This window comes from Symphalangus syndactylus, chromosome 6, assembly GCF_028878055.3.
Source record: "Symphalangus syndactylus isolate Jambi chromosome 6, NHGRI_mSymSyn1-v2.1_pri, whole genome shotgun sequence".
Taxonomy (NCBI): Eukaryota; Metazoa; Chordata; class Mammalia; order Primates; family Hylobatidae; genus Symphalangus; species Symphalangus syndactylus.
The window spans coordinates 53,119,404-53,135,802 of record NC_072428.2 but is presented as its reverse complement, the minus strand read 5'-3'; the positions used below and the strand labels follow the sequence as shown (position 1 = coordinate 53,135,802).

Below are 16,399 nucleotides of genomic sequence, written 5' to 3'. Positions count from 1 at the left end.
GCTGCCTGATTCCCAGTCCTGGGTGTTCCTTGTTGCCCACAGCCTCTCCCACTTCCCCTGGGTCACCTGAGGGGCAGGAGTGGAGGCGGGACTCAGGTTAGGGAGCAGAGCCTCTGTCCATCATCCCTCCGTCTTCCTCTTCCCACAGTCCAGAAGCAGGTGTGGTGGTGACAGCTGCCCCCAGTCCTCCACAAGGCTCCATTATCCCCGGCAGGGAGCCCCTCCCCAGCTGCAGGCCAGAAGTGTGCCTCCCCGGGCCCTCCTGTCATGACTCTGTCACCCGCTTCCTCCTGCTGCCCCTTCCCTCTTCTCATCTCCGCTTGCCCTCGGGCCCTCCCCATCCCTGTGAGGTCTCCGTCTCTGGCTCTCTCTGGGTTTAAGCCTCTCTCCAGTGAAAGTTAGATTTGGAAGGGCCCTGGGAGATCACCAAGTCCAACCCTTTTATTCTTCGGATAAGGAGGCCAGGTCAGAGAGGGAAGGTCCTGTCCAAAGCTGCACAGTAGGCTGAGGCAGAGCCCAGTGCCGTGCTCCCTTCAGCGCTGGGTCATGGGCGCACACTGCCCTTGGCATCAGGCGTCCAGGGTTTGAGAACTGACATTGATGGTCAGCGCTAAGCACACAGGCACCTACAGAAACGCGGTGGGGGGCTTCTTTCCTCAGCCCTTCTTCACAGCCCTGAGCTGCCCTGCCTTCCCCTTCTTTGCCCAGCTCCTCTCTCCTTCACTATCCCTGCTGTCTGCTGACTCCTGCCTCTGGCAGACACTGTCCTTGGGACACAGACTAGAGCTCAGGCCTCCATGACTGGGATGCACACCCATGCACCCAGACACAGACACATAAACATGTGCAAGTGTGTCATGGGGTCTATAAATCCCAGCTGAAAACTGGTCAGACCACCCTGGAACCCAGTGTCCTCCTCTTCCTGTCAGGCCTCACACACCTCCTCCAGGAAGCCCCTTAGGACCCCTGAAGACCGTCTTTGTCCAACTAGCCCCTTTGTGACAACTGAACCCTGTGAGCCTAGGTTCCTCCTGTGACTCGAAGGGGAAGGCTGAGTCCCCCCTTCAGTCCTGGGGCCACTCCTTCAGTGTCTCCAGGAGGGGCTCGGCTTCCTGTTGCTGGGTGGGGAGAGCCCTGAGGTCCCCACAGGACGTGGGACAATGGGGAGGCGGTGACAGATGAGAGGCTGAGTCTTCCCTAAAGCAGACTCCACCCTCCTCTGACCTCCCTGGCTGGTTGCTTGGACACAGCCCTGGCCTGTTGGCCCCTTAGGACTAGGGTCCTGGTCTGACCCCACAGTGCAGTGGTCTGGGAATCAGAAGCCCTGGTTCTCCAGCAGCAGTTCTCTAACTGGCAGCTATGGAGTCCAGGCCTCCAGGGCACTGGTAGGTTATTGGCAGGTTGGTGCAGATTCCAGTGTCCAGGAGGGGTGAGCTGGCCTGGGGGGCCTATGTACGGGAGATAGGAGGGTGATAAACACAGGCAGGGTGGGATTACAGGGAGCTGAGAATATCTAGCTGAGAATCCCCTCATCCTAGCCACTTTCCCCACACTTGAAATTGGCTGGAGGGGGAACCAGAAGTTAAGTGGGGTTGGGGAGGGACAGGAGCCAGCACCCTGCCTCCACCTCCGGGCAGCACCTCTGCTGGGGGCAGGAAGCTGTCCTGGGAGTGGTGGGAGGCCTGAGGGGGGAGCTGGATTCTCCAGTGAAACTGGCACTCCCTCCTCTCAGGGGAGGGGTGGGGACTGTCCCTGGCTGCTCAGCAGGTAGCCCATCTGGCTGTGGGTAGAAAAGAAGACTCAGGCTTTGTGGATAAAAGGGACGGCCCTGGGGTCAGGCACTTATCTCAACCCTCGTCATTTCCTCTGCCGGACATGGCTGGGTGAGTGGGGTCATTGCACAGAGGGAAGGAACGAGCCAGGGCCAATGCATACCAGGCCCTACAGGAGAGTCAGGCACATGGGTGACCCCGCCACACCCTGGGCTGCAGTCAGCCCCTCGTAGAGGCCCAGCCACACACCACAGTCACTGCGGGAGATGGCCATACCTAGACCATCACACCACACACAGACCCAGTCTCCTCAGGTGACACTCAGGCCCAGCTGCAGGCGCAGTTAAGAGAGAAGACCCTGCAGGGCACAGGGACATGTGGGACAACCAGACACCCTGCCTTGGCCACACCACAAGCCTCCGCACACCAGGTGTAGCTCCTGTCACCCCTACGGTCAACCCAAGGAGAGCCAGAGATTCCAGCAGTCGTGGGCAGGTATCCAGTGCCCAGGCGAGAAGAAGGGGACACCAGCAGGGAACCCAGAACCTCCTCCATGCCAGACTGTGCCCTCCTCCCAGCTCACAGAAGGAGTGCCTCAGGCTGTTTATTTCCTAGCAGGGACTAGCAGGGATGGGTGTCTCATCCCCCTCCCCCTCCCAGTCCCCACCACACGATTCTGAAGCTGCCAAATCAAATCAGCCCCTGCACCCGCGCCAGGCTGGCATGGCGGCCAGCAGCTGACGGGAACGAAGCCAGGCTCAGAATATCCCGCCGCCTGTCCGATGCCTGAGTAGGCTTGTTGGGTGGGGGTGGGGAGGGGCAGGAGCCTGGCAGCCAGGCCCTGGGCAGTGCCCCTCAGAGAGGCTGGGGGTTTGGAATGCCGCGGGGTGGTGGGCTTCTGGAGAAGGAGTGAGCAGGTCTCTGTTGTGTCTCCAGGCTGCCGTGGCAATGTCTCCACCGCCAGCATTCCGGAAGCTGTGGAAGTGGTGCTGGTAGGATACAGGTTGGGGGTCTGATCCCAGTTCAGATGACTGGGTGCCAGGCTGGGGTAGGGGCTCCCACATGGGCTCACATTCATTTGAGACTCACAGCACCCAGGCTGGAAGCCCCTTGGTTGTCTGTGAGTAAAGGCCCAACTCACTGTGGAGGCCCAGTGACTGTGTGAGGTGGACATTACGGATCCCATTTTACAGATAGGGAAACTGAGGCTTAGAGAGGGCTAGTGGAGCTCCCTGGAGAGAAGCAGAAATGGAGGAGGCCTCAGAAAGAGTAAAGAGGTGGTCATTTCCACTCCTTAGGAGCCCTAGGTGGAAAGAAGGAATATGGCTCTGTTCTCAGAGTCAAGGAACAGAGAATATGGCAGAGCCAGAGGTGCCCATGGGAAGCAGAGAACAAGGAGGGAGTCTGAGGAGAGAGCAGGGTGCAAGCAGGCAAGGCTCCCTGGAGGAGGGGGCCATCCATGGGCTTGCTGGGGGCTAATGGGAGGACAGTCTGGGGAGAAGGGGAGAAGGCCTGGCCGGCCTCAGCCCCTGACCTTCTTGTCTCTGCAGCCAGCCTGGACCCTCTTGCAAAGGAGCCAGGACCCCCAGGGAGTAGAGCCGACCGACTGGAGGTGAGAGCTCAGTGGAGGGAGAAGTGGGTGGGCTTGAGGGGGTGGGGCGCAGACTGAAGATCAGTCGGAGTGGTGCCCTCCCCCTTGGGAGGACAGGGAGGCTGGAGTCACATCCCAGCCCCAGCCCTCCAGACTAGGACCACCCCCATATCAAGACCATCTCCCCTCACCCTCTATATCCCCAGCCTGGAAGTCCTCCCATGAGGATTCCTCCTGCCAACTCGCCTGGGGAGTCACCCCAGACTCCTCCCTTGTCCTCCCCACCCTCACCCAACAATTCCCTGTTGATTCTCTGCCCTGAGTATTTCCCGAGTTCCTCTCCTCTCCATTCTGCCACCTGCTTGGGTCCAGGCCCCCTCAACTCTCCCCTGGGCCACTCACTGGCTGCTTGCTTGCAGTTTCCCCCATCCTCCATGTGGCCACCAGGAGGATCTTTCTAATGCACAGACCTGAATTGGTCACTCTCTTGCCCCAGAATCCTCCATGCTCCCTATCGCCATGCCCCCTCCACAACCCCAGCCTGGCAATCGTCCCCCTTCATCCATTCCTGACTCCCCCAAACTGCTCCTGCTGGCCTCTTCCCCCCTCAGCTTCCTAAATCCTTCGGGGATCAGCTCTAGCCTCCTCTCCTCTGGGAAGTCCTCTCTACCCCTTGACCATGGGACCAAGCTCGCTCCTGCTCCCTCCTCTGAGCTCTCCTGCCCTGGCAGTCAGATGCCAGGGTGCTCTGCTGTCTGTCGCCCACCATGCTGTGCCATGAGCACCCTGTTTTCTCCATCACGTGACTCTGTATGTGTGTGTGCCTTGTCTTCTCTGCACTGTGAGCTCCTTGAGCCTGGGGACTGTGCTTTCTTCATTCCTGAACCTTCTACCACCCTTGGATGGGTACTGGTGCAGGGCTCAACCAGAGAATTTTCTGCCCTGCGAGGGGTGCCATCCCCACCCCCCAACCATGCCTTCCTTCCCTGTGAGGGGTGCCACATAGGACTCTTCAGTGCTCAAAGGGGCCTTGATGAGCAAACAAGGTGGGCTGCTGATGTTGAAGATCAGCACAAGGAGGGTGTGTGTGTGTGAGAGAGAGAGAGAGAGAACTGGACCCACAGCCAGAACAGCACGAGTCTGCCCAGGCCCGGCTGAGAGGGAGAGGAAGATGCTGCTTGTATCAGCCCTCCTGTGTGCCGGGAGCCTTTGACACCTCCCTTGTTTAATTCTTACAACACCCCTATGAGGTAGGGGCTGCTATTATTCCTGTTTCACATTTGGGGAAGCTGAGGCCCAGAGGGATCATTCAGCAAGTGAGTTGGGACAGAGCCAAGAGTGGAGCCTAGATGTGTCTCAGGCTCGAGGCTCACTCTTTCCCGGTCCCTGAGTGAGATGGGAAAGAAGGTGCCCACACAGGGCCTGGTGCACAGGAGGGGCTCAGTACAGGTTCCCTGCTGGGACACAGGGCCAAGACCTGAGAATGTGCCGCCAAGTGGGGCTGGGCCCTGCTGCTGGGAACTGGCAAAGGGAGCTGGGAGGGGAGGGCCTGGAAAGCCACATTATTAATTTATTTACTGCCATGGCATTCCCCATGGGGGGGGCTCCCCCCAGAGCTGGGACAGATGGTGTTCCTGGGAGCCTGCAGTGTCTCAGCAGCCTCGGCCAACCGCCAGGAAAGACTGGATTTGTCATCCACCCAGGGATGACAAGAGGATGGGGCTTTGGTGAAGCTGAGACCCTCCTGGGCAACGGGGGCTGTGCCCCAAGGGAAAGAGTATGGCTCCAGGCTCCCTGCTATGCCTCTGGGGCAGCCCCCGCTGCCTAGGCCATTGGCCTGCCCTCTGCAGGTTCAAGTTCTGCTCCTTGTCCAGCTCCATCGGCCTCGTCCTTCCCATGAGGCTTCCCTGGGTCAGCCCCACCTGCTCCTATCCCTGTATTCTCTCTGCCTTTCCTCGAGCTGGGTCCTGCTGCCTCTTCCCTCTGACCGAGGATCTGGAGCCATGAGCTTCTCAGCCCTCCCTCAGCTCTGTCCTGACCCCATCCCCACACCCATCCCCAAAACAGTGTCTGTCTGGACTCTTGGCAGGGCCTGCTGGATTTCTGGGTCCTGCCAGCACCCCACCCAAGTGCCCAGGCCTATACTCAGCCCTGCTGGGAAGAGATGGGCTGCCTGAGGGGACACTGCCAACATCGAGAGGGCAAGACTGGAGCGAGTGGGGACCCGAGGGCATTGCTCAGACCACAGGGGCAGCTGGAGGGAAAAGGGACTGGGAGCCTGAGGGGCCCTCCTGTCAGGGTGGACCTGGGAAGCCAAGATGGCCGCATATAGTGGACAAACCACGGGGTCAGATGAGCACAGGTTCAAGTCCCAACTCCCTTGCTACCTAGTTGTGTGGCCTTGTGCCTGTAACTTAACCAGCCTGAGCATCAGTCTCCTCACCTGCCAGGCAGGGATAAGAACGTCTATCACAGCCGGGATAGGTGGCTCACACCTATAATCTCAGCACTTTGGGAGGCCGAGGCAGGTGGATCACAAGGTCAGGAGATCGAGACCATTCTGGCTAACATGGTGAATCTGTCTCTACTAAAAATACAAAAAATTAGCTGGGTGTGGTGGTGGGCACCTGTAGTCCCAGCTACTTGGGAGGCTGAGGCAGGAGAATGGCGTGAACCCGGGAGGCAGAGCTTGCAGTGAGCAGAGATTGCGCCACTGCACTCCAGCCTGGGTGACAGAGCGAGACTCCATCTCAAAAAAAAGAGAACCTCTATCATTCTTGGACGTAATCACTGTTACTCGACATTACCACAATAGCGCTGTTGGGAGAAGTTACAAAGACTGTATGTGTGGGGTGCCCGGCGCAGGCCTGGCACATGGCAGATCCTTGGGGAGAGTTAGCCTCCTCCCTGTTTCCCTCAAGGATGACATCCTTAGAGCCAGGACTAGGCTGTACCCCTGTGAGACACGGCGCTCCGCAGAGCGCCATGTGCTGGGCGGCAGCCAAGACAGCAGAGCTGCCAGCACCCATCGCCACCCAGCAGGCGTGTGTTCAGCACACCCTCCTGGGATGGTTCCCTAGCCCCTGTGCCAGCAGCTGGCTTGGAGGAGGGGCTCTTCCAGCTCAGCCTGGCATCCCCCTTCAGGACCAGGCCTCCACATCATTACTGTCTCTCTGAAAGTCAGGGCTGGGGCAGTTCAAGTTGGTGAACTGAGCACGCTGAGTCAATGCCCTCTTTGTGATGGCTCTCAGAGCCCAGATGGGGGCTTGGGAGCCTTAGCTGGAGTGGGGGCATGGGGAGAGGCAGATGTGGATGAGGGCACTGGCATCCACAATAAGTACTGAAATGCACCGCCCAACACGGGCTCATCTATTGCTGCCCTTGGGACGAAGACCACACCTCTTGGCAGGGCATTGCTGGCCTTGCCTGCTGGGTCCCCTCATGTCCCCTCGTGTCCCCTCATGCCCTGAGACAGCCAGTGCTACAGCCACATTGTTGTGTTCACTCCCAGCACACAGCAGCTCCTCCTGCCTCCCTGCCTTTGCTCACACTGACCACCTGTCTGGAATACCTTTCCTTTTTTTCTCCACCTACTCTCTTGTCAAGACCCAGATGAAATGTCACCTCCTTTGTGACGTTCCTCAGACTGGTCCCTCTACCTCAGGCCGAGCCAGTCTCCACCCTTCCCTGGGCACTCACAGTCCCCATTTCCCTGAGCCCACAGTTGGGAAACCTGTTACCCCACGGGCTGCTGTAGGTAGTGTGTCCTTCCCCTGGGATTGTAAACACCCAGGAGGCAGAGGCTGAGACTCAGTCTCCTTTGCCCTTCTTGGGCCCATGTGGTGCCTGGTATAGGCCTGGTATACAGTAGGTGCTCAATAAATACTTCTTGAATGAACAAGAGTGGCCGTGAGTAGGGCTGGAGTAGTTCCAAGAAGGGTTGGGCGGTCTTGGAGACTTGGAGGAGGCAACCTTGGAACTTTGAAGGATGGAGAGGGTCAAGGGCACCAACCGAAGAAGCCAGAGACCAGCTAGGCAGTCAGAGAGGTCCGTGAGGTCAGCTTCTGACAGCAGCAGCTAAGGACAACCAGGACCAGAACAGGACTGGGAACAAGCAGATAAAGAAGCCTGGAGCAAGGACTCAGCCCCAGAGGGGGCTGCAGGAGGCTGGCTCATGCTCAGAACCCAGCTCCAAAACACTCTGCCCATGAGTCCTGGGCTGAGGAAGGCTTGGTGCCAGAGTCAGGGTGAGGCTGAGGCCACCAGTGAATATGTGGGCCCAGCTGCAGGGGTAGCACTAGGCAGGGGCGGGAGCCAGGTTGGAGGGGGTATTGCCATTGCCGATGCAGGTGGAGTAGGGCTTCGCTGGGGAAGGAGCAGCTTGTGCGAGAGTGTGGGCAGGAGTGGGAGGGGAGAAGGCTCCGAGTATAGGAGCACAGCTTACCAGCAAGGAGCCCTGGGGTGAGGCTGGAGGGGCACGCTGTAGGCAGCACTTTTCAGGCCCTTATCTAACATTCTCTAGTGAGTGCTCCTAACTGCCAGATGTGCTACTTCCTCCTGGATTCTGCACATCAGGAGCCAGTGGCCTCTACAATGCCCCATGGCCCCAAGGGAGTGGCTGCCAACAAGTTGGCCTTAGCATCTGGCATCCATGGGGGTCCTGAGGCCCTGCCATCTGTCTGTGCCCACCTGTCGGGCTGCACAGGCCCGGGGAGCGCGGGGACCTGGGACCAGGGAGGCGGTCTCAGCTGCCACTCTAGCCTGTCTCTCTGCCTGCCCATCCACTGTCCACACCCCTGGCTGACTGAGTAAAGAGAGAGATGGGCATCGCAGGTCCTGCCATCAAAGAAGCCTAGTCTGAAGGAGGAGGCATCAAGCACCGGGGACTTATACCCAGAGAAGATACATGCTGAGACCAGGCCAGGCTCGCGGGCAGGCCTAGGCCCAGGGAGGGCTGGCCTCGTCGAGGGCCTGGAGTTGAGACTCAGGGAAAGGCAGGAGCTGGCTTAGAGGCGCAGGCAGGTCCGAGGCAGTGCGCAGGCCAGATGCTGCAGCCCCAGGCTGAGGTTCCTCCAGCCAGCCCCACCCCCCACCGTTCTGCCTGGCCTTTGGCTGTAAACACTGAGAGAACAAGTTCCGTTTCCCGGGAAATATTTATCTCAGGCTGTGTGAGGAGCGTGTGCACTGGCCTCCGTGTGTCCTTCCTGCAGACTGGCTGGGGCAGGAGAGGGAGCTTGGCAGCGCCCTTGTTGGGGGCAGTCTGTGGGGCTAGGAGGGAAGGGCATGCCAGAGGCCCCTGCCTAGAGCCTGAGTTTGAGTGCTGGCTGAGGGAGAGATGGGGGCGGATGGGAGAGAAGCCTGTTTTCTCCAAACCCCACAAATGCCCTCTGCCTCTTTCATGTTCCTTTCTTCTTCTTGGTCCATCCTGTCTCCTTCAGGTTCCGGCCTCCAGCCTTGCGTCCCCTCCTCAGGCTGCCTTTTCCTCCTCCTCCTCCCTGTTTCCTGGCTCTCAGCCACTTCGTCTGGGAAGTCTTCCTCAACTTTAAACCCTCGAACCCTTGTCCTCTGCCCTCCATCTCCCACCCCTCAGGCTTTCAGCAGCTTTACGTGGAGCATTGGGCTGGTCCTGTCCACGGTTGTTCAGTTGCTGTAACAGCTTTGTGCAGGCTGCCCTGGAGCCCTGTTCTGGGAAGCACAGGCCTGGGCACCCTAGGGCTGGGGCAAGGCCCGGAGCTGACCTCCTCTATCCATCCCAGTAGAGCTGGCACCAGTGCAGACACATGGGGGATCCAGGTTGGTGGACCAGGGGAGGATGGAAAGTCCCATGGATCCAGCCAGAATGTTGGAGTGGGGAGGCAGAGGGCCCGCGTTCCTGCTGGCCAGCCTCTGGACTTAGGGGTGTGTATCCCAGACAGGCCAGGCCTGCCGGGGGCCCTGACAACAGGAAATCCTTGAAGGAACAAGCAGAGGCTGAGGACTCTGAGCACAACAACAGGAAACAGCCGTGACATGGGGCAACAGCCCTGGCGACTGTGCCCAGTGGGGTGGGGACGAGGGGCCGAGCTTGTGGGACCCAGGGTAACGCCAAGAGGGACACTAAGACACGGTGGGACAGGAGGCATTCTGCACATGTGACACGGAGCTTATGACGTGTAATATCAAGTATGTGACCATGATCATAGGGTACTGTGTGGAGTGTGGGTGAGTCACTGAGTATGTGACACTGGGTGTGAGGCACTCCATGATAGCAGATGTGTACACAGTGGCTGTGCCACCAAGTGTGTAACACTGTGTGATATTGAGTGTGATGCTGATACCAAGTGTGTGACATTGCACATTGCTACAACGTGTGTGACACTGAAAGTGACAATGAGCACATGGAGCGTGTGACTCCATGAGAATCAAATACAGAAACATGAGCAAATGACGCTGCAGTAGCAGGTATGGTCCTGAGTCTGTGGCTCCAGTGTCTGACACTGAATTGTGACATTGAGTGTGTCCCAAGCATATGATCTAGTAAGGCTGAGTGTGCAAACAAAGGCATGACATGGAGTGATAGCAAGTGTGTGGAAGTGGGCGTGTGATGCTGTGTGATCCTGGGCCTGACATTACATGTGTGATGCTCTGTAATGGTTGTGACAGTATGCAATGTGCACACACAATGCTGTGTAGGACACTGTCATTGGAAGGCACCGATGGGTTCAGGCGGGAAAGTAACACGGTCCAAAGGATGTTTTTAAAAGATTGCTCCGGCCGGACACAGTGGCTCACACCTATAATCCCAGCACTTTGGGAGGCCGAGCCGGGTGGATCACCTGAGGTCAGAAGTTCAAGACCAGACTGGTGAAACCCTGTCTCTACTAAAAATACAAAAATTAGCCAGGCATGGTGGCAGGTGCCTGTAATCCCAGCTACTCAGGAGGTTGAGACAGGAGAATCACTCGAACCTGGGAGGCAGAGGTTGCAGTGAGCCAAGATTGAGCCATTGTACTCCAGCCTAGGTGACAAGTGTAATTCCATCTCAAAAAAAAAAAGAAAAAGAAAAGATTGCTTGGGCTGCAGAATATGTATGTGTGCGAGTGTGCACGGTGCGAGGCAGGGGAGGGGAGATAAGTTGGGGGGGGCAGAGAGGAGGTGGGCAGAGCAACTGGAGGCTCCTGCAGCTTCCCAGGCAAGAGATGGTGGTGCCTGTACTAATGGAATGGCAGAAGAGTTAGAGATACGGAGCAACTTTGGAGATATTTGAAAGTAGAAATGACAGAACTTGCTGATAAATGAGAAGATGAGCAAGAGGGAAAACCAGAGAACAATTTCCAGGGTTCTGGCTTGAAGAACCAAGCGATGGATGGTGGAGATGTTTCTGAGATGGGCAAAGGCAAGGGGGAGGGTCAGCACTAGTGGGGTGGGAGGACAAGGAGGCAGAAATCGAGTGAACTGTTTTGGATGTGTGAAGGGAAACATCCAGGTGAAGGTGTGCAGTGGGCAGCGGGGCCGGGCTGGGGATACATCTGGGAGTCGACAGGCATGGGGGGTTTGTTAAGGTCATGGACCTGGCTGGGATAATGGAGAGAGGGAGCTTGGCAACAGAAGAGGTGGGGACTGAGGACCGAGCCTTAAACCCTGCATATTCCATTGTCTAGAGGCCGGGGAGGTGAGAAGGAGCAGCAACGAGACAGAGGAGGAGGGCCAGGGAGGCAGAGGAGACCAGGAGTGTGAAGCCAGAAGCCAAGGGAGGAAAGAGGCTCCAGTGGGAGGGAGGGACGGTGTGTGGATGGTGCTGGCCCACAGGTAAGATGGGAACCGGAAGATTGTGCTGTGCTGGGCACTGTGGGTGAGTCAGGCTAATGGGAGCCATTTCAGTGATGGGCTGGAGCCAGAAGTCAGACTGGCCTGTGTAGGATGGTGAGGGAGGTGAAGACGTTAGCCTGGAGAGCCCTTTGGAGACGTTGGGCTGTGAGGGCTGCAGAGAAGGACATGGTCACTAGAAAGGGAGATTACATTTTTTTATTATGGGTGATTTTAAGCAGACACAATACCAGAGAGAAGAATATAAGAAACTGCCATATACTCATCACCCCAGTTCAACAGTTGCTGGGATTTGGCCTCATTTCTTCCTCACTTCCCACCTACCTGTTCTTTCATTTTCCTTTGCTTAAGCTTAAAATTTTTTAAGTTGTGGTAAAATATACATAACTTAAACTTTGCCATCATAACCATTTCTAAGTGTACAGTTCAGTTGTGGTAGGTACATTCACACTGTTCTGCAACCAATCTCCAGAACTCTTTCATCTTCTCAAACTGAAACTCTGCATCTATTAAACAACAACCCCCATCCTCCTCTGTCTCCAGCCCCTGGCACCCACCATTCTACTTTCTGTCTCTATGACTTGGACTACTCTAGATACCTCAAGTAATTGGAATAATGTAGTATTTGTCTTTTTGTGACTGGCTTTTAAGTTTGCTTAGCATAACGTCCTCAAGTTTTACCCATGTTGCAGCATGCAACAGGATTTCCTTCCTTTTTATGGCCACATAATATTCCAGTGTATGGACAGACCACATCCATCCAACACCGGACGCTTGGGTTGCTTTCACATTTTAGCTATTGTGAATAATGCTGCTATGAACGTAAGTGTACAAATATCTCTTCAAGATCCTGCTTCCAATTCTTTCAGATGTATACCTAGAAGTACACCTCCTGGATCATACAGTCATTCTATTTTTTGGTTTTTGAGAAACTGCCATACTGTTTTCTGTATCTTTTTACATTCCCACGGACAGTGTACAGGGGTTTCAGTTTCTCCACATCCTTGCCAACATGTGTTATTTTCTGTTCTTTTTGTTTTTTTTATTTTTTAAATGGTAGCCATCCTAATGGGTGTGAGGTGACATTTCATTGTGGTTTTGATTTGCATTTCCCTAATGATTAGTGAAGTTGAGCATCTTTTCATGTGCTGGTTGGCCACTTTTATATCTTCTTTGGGAAAATGTTGATTCAAGTCCTTTGCCCATTTAAAACATTGGGTTGTTTGCTTTTTTGTTGTTATTGAATTGTAGGGGTTCTTTATATATTCCAGATATTATCTCTTTATCAGATAAAAGATTTGCAAATATTTTTCTCCCATTTCATAGGTTGCTTTGCTGAAATATTTTAAAGCAAATCCCAGACATGATGTCATTTCACCAAAGGTAGACTTTTTTTTTGGTGGGGGGAGCTTTCCGGTGAAGACTGAAAAACCTGCTAGACAAATTCTAAAATAGATGTAATGTTGGATTTTTGTTTTTTAAGGCTAGGAGGTCCTGGATGATGCCGAAATGTAACAGTGACACAGAACCAGTGTGGAACTGTGTCTGATGCTGTGTGAGGGTGACACGGTGGCTTTGGGAACATGGGTGCAACACTGAAGATATGGGAGACTCCGAGTGAGGGTGACAGTGAGAGATCACTCTGTGTGTGGCCCTGTGACACCCAGTGACGTGGGACAGTAGGACGCTGTGGACCCTGAAATGACTGTGTGTCACCGAGCAGGTGGGACCTGCTGTGTGAAGGCCACAGGGGTCATGTCTCCTTGTGTCATCCTGGTTGATGAATGTGACACAGTGCAGGACTCTGCATGGGAGTGAGAGGGACTGAAGCTGTGCTATAGGTGACCGGGCTGCATGTGATTCAAGTGGGCTCAGCCCCAACCTTAGCTGCTGAGCATGGGAGGGAGCATGGACATTGTAGGGTAGATGAAGAGAAACATTGAATGGGGACAGAAATGGTGTCTGTGCCCAGATGTGAGCTCCTCCCTTCTCTGAATACCCAGGAAGGCTTCCTGGAGGCAGGATGTGGGCACTTCAGCAGGATGTCATAGGTGCTGATTAAGAGCAGGGCCTGTGGTGTCAGACAGCCCTGTCTAGGCTCTGACATTCAGCAAGTCATTTTATCTCTTGAGCCTCAATTTCCTCAAGTATAAAATGGGAGCTCTTGGGAGGATTGCATGAAGCAGTGCTCCAATGCATGCGGTCTCTGGCACTTGGTAAATGCTCTATGGTCTCTTGGGGAGCAGCAATCTCAACACCTGCACCCCAGGCCCCCAAATAACAGGAGCACCAGTAGGAGCACAGTGAGGGTGCGCTGAGTGAGGTGTCCTCTTACACCCACAGCCCTCCTCTCTCCCTCTCCCCCAACTTCTGTCTCCTGCTCGGTGTTGTCAGCGATACCCCCTCCCGCCCACTCACTCCTGCCCCCTCCTCTCCCCTGCCGTCCTTACCACCGTCAGCCTCCAGCCCAGGTTCCTGCAGCCTCATTCAATTAGGCCGATGCAATTTGCTCAAGAAAAAGCCCCATAATTTGGTTAATCACACCAGTAGGGGATCTGGTCCCAGTCGGGAGGGTGGGGGTGGATAGGAGTCCATACCCACAGCTGAGGCACAGGTGTCAAAGTGCCTGTCTTTTGGGACCTTTACCCACTTCCTTGGGCTCCTTTCAGGAGCCAACAGAGTCCAAAGCTTGGGTCTTCTCAAACCCAGCTACAGAGGCCTTGAAACAGAAGCCTGGACTTCCTGGGTTCACTTGTATTCCTAGGAGGGTCCCTGCTGCTCTCTGGGCCTCAGTCTCCCTTTCCAAAACTGGGAGTGGAATTGGGGGGTCTCAGAGGCCCCAGTTGGCCTAGCTCTGCATCCCAGCTCTGGTCAGTCCCCCTTGTGGCTTCTGAGGGGCCTTCTCCTGGGCCTTGGGGAGGGAGCGCTGAGGGGTAGGTGGAGGGCACAGGGCCCCAGGGAAGTGAGGAGGGGTAAGTGACCTCTGAGTCTCATCTGGAATGTGTCTACCCCAGTCCTATAATCAGAGACCCTCTAGTTCCAGGCTGCACACCTGAAGGTAGGGCAGGAAGAAAAGAAGCTGCCCTTTCTTGGTCACCTGCAAGGCCAAAGCCTCTTAACCGTGCAGGCTATACCTTGCACAGGAGCTCCAGCAGAGGTGGGGTGGCGCTGAAACTGAGCCCACTATCCCTCACCAAGCCTTTCCCCTCAGGCCCGCATCTGCCCAGAGAATTGGGGTCCCTCCTTTCTAATGTGCACAGGTGGCCCCAGCCCCCTGCTGGGAGTCAGCTTAAGCAAGGTTTGACGGCTCAGCTTAATCTTCTCAGCAGCCCTGGGAGAGGAGACCATTTTACGGATGAGGAACTGAGCCCAGGAAGGTCCAAAGACTTGTCCAGTACATGTGGTGTGTGGCAGGGCAGGCAGATGAGCCCACGTCTGAGGGAGGCGATAGGAGAAGTGACAGGGGTGCACAGAGGAGGAGAATTAGACCCTCTCAGATTCCACCACTCTCAGCCACACGTTCACTCACTCATTTGGAGACAAGACTAACCAGCAGCGCATTCACAGCCCCCCAGACAGCCACACACTCACTATACCACTGTCACATGGACATCAACGACCTGAATCACATATGCATAGATGCAGGCCCACATGGTCACTCCCACGTGCAGATGGCCAGTGCACACACATAGACACGGGGTACTCACACATGTTTACACTCTCACAACCCATGTGGGTTACAGATTCCCACAGAAACACAGACCTACATACTTTCACATGGACATTCTCCCAGTGACCCAGGGAACATAGTCTGCCATGATCATGTGATGGTCCGTAGGGACTCGCCACTATGGACCATTAATGGGCAGGCTGCACACGTGCTTAGGTCACCAGCAAAGCGGGAGTTCTGCACAGAGTGAGAGGAGAGGTCAGTTTTGATGAGTGTATCCAGAATTTTGCAATCAGAAAAACCACACAAAAACTATTTTAATTTTCATTTCCATGATAAAATTTAGTTTGAATTGTATAGAGGGTCCGAGGGTCTGGTGGGAGGGCATCATCCTCTTTTCAAGGCTTTGGGGTTCCAAGGGACCCACAGATTCACAACAGTCCCACAAGATATCCCAGGCTGACATATTTACCCAGCCCAGTGTGTGCGTGTGTGTGTGTGTGCGCACGCTGTGTGCATGCTCATGCTGGCTCCCAGATCCTCAGGATGTGAGGAAGGAAAGTAGGAGAGATTCCAGAGACTCCGGATGTTTGTTCTCTGGCTTCCTGGGCCCTCCAAAGGAAAATAACTCTGGATGCCAGCCTGCCTGCCTGGCGGGCTGGGTGGAGAGGTGGGCTATGTTGGGAGGTGGGCTGTGTGACAGCCGGCCTCAGCCCCTGTGGCCCCACTGACCGGGACCCTGTGTAATGAGGCAGAGTGACCAAGGCCCATGGCCAGCGTCCTGTGGGCTCATAGGCCCATCGCCTCGCCTCTCTGGGGCTTGGCTCTGTCATCTGAAAAATGGAGGTGGGAAGGAGATGAGACTGGATGGGCTTTCCCCTGGAGACTGATTAGAGAGACAGAGACTCAGGCCCGGAGTCCAGAAAAGACAACCAAGGCTGGGGAGGGCACATGAAGGGGGCAAAGAAGGTCTGGGTTCAGGGGAGTGTGTGGGGCCCCAGAGCCTGCCATGTCTCCGCCAACTCTCTCCCTCACTGGAGGAGGGCTCTGTGCCTTGGTGCCCCATCTGCCCAGGCTGCTGTGGCTCAGCCCCTTGCTTGCTCTGTGAGGGGGACGGGAGAAGGATGAGAGTCCCAGTGATGGGTGGAGGACAAGACCAGGGGAGAGGGCTGGGGGTTTCTGGAGGGCCAGAGCAGGAAGAACAGGAGAGAAGAGAAGACACCACAGTGCAGGAAACGGAGGAGCAAAGGCTGGGAGTGGGGAGGCTGGAGGGCTGCAGGGAATCAGACTGGGGCTCTGCGAAGAGGCCTGAGGCCAGAGCAGGCAGAGCCTGGATGGAGGGAGTGGGCAGCCCCTCACCCTCAGCCCCTTGATGAGGTAAGGTGACCGCGAGCCCTGCTCCAGGCTGTGTGCTGAGCACTTTGCTCGGAGCCTGTCACTCTGGAGGAGGGGAGGGGGTGTTCCCAGGAGCTATGACAGTCTTGTGCAAGCGAGGGACAGGGTCACATTTATGTTTAACAAACCACTGCACTGGGAGAGAGGAGCTGAGAGATCCCCGCC

The 16,399-nt window shown here is 55.9% G+C and overlaps 1 protein-coding gene and 1 non-coding gene across 7 annotated transcripts in view; one reads left to right on the top strand and one right to left on the bottom strand.

Annotated features, from left to right (window-relative positions):
* Positions 1-16,399, top strand: part of PDE2A (phosphodiesterase 2A) — a 99,676-nt gene that overhangs the window by 39,653 nt on the left and 43,624 nt on the right. For 3 of the 6 annotated variants that reach the window (XM_055282839.2, XM_055282840.2, XM_055282838.2), the window contains one exon: positions 3,323-3,384. The exons of 2 other annotated variants lie outside the window; for them this stretch is intronic. In XM_055282839.2, coding sequence (XP_055138814.1) covers positions 3,323-3,384 — 62 coding nt within the window. Of the gene's footprint in view, positions 1-2,819; positions 2,893-3,322; positions 3,385-16,399 lie in introns of those variants that run through there. One more of the 6 variants, XM_055282837.2, reaches the window with a different exon arrangement.
* On the bottom strand, positions 12,574-12,635 carry LOC129485548 (U7 small nuclear RNA). Its single transcript, XR_008658690.1, has one exon. It is a non-coding gene; the product is annotated as a U7 small nuclear RNA (small nuclear RNA).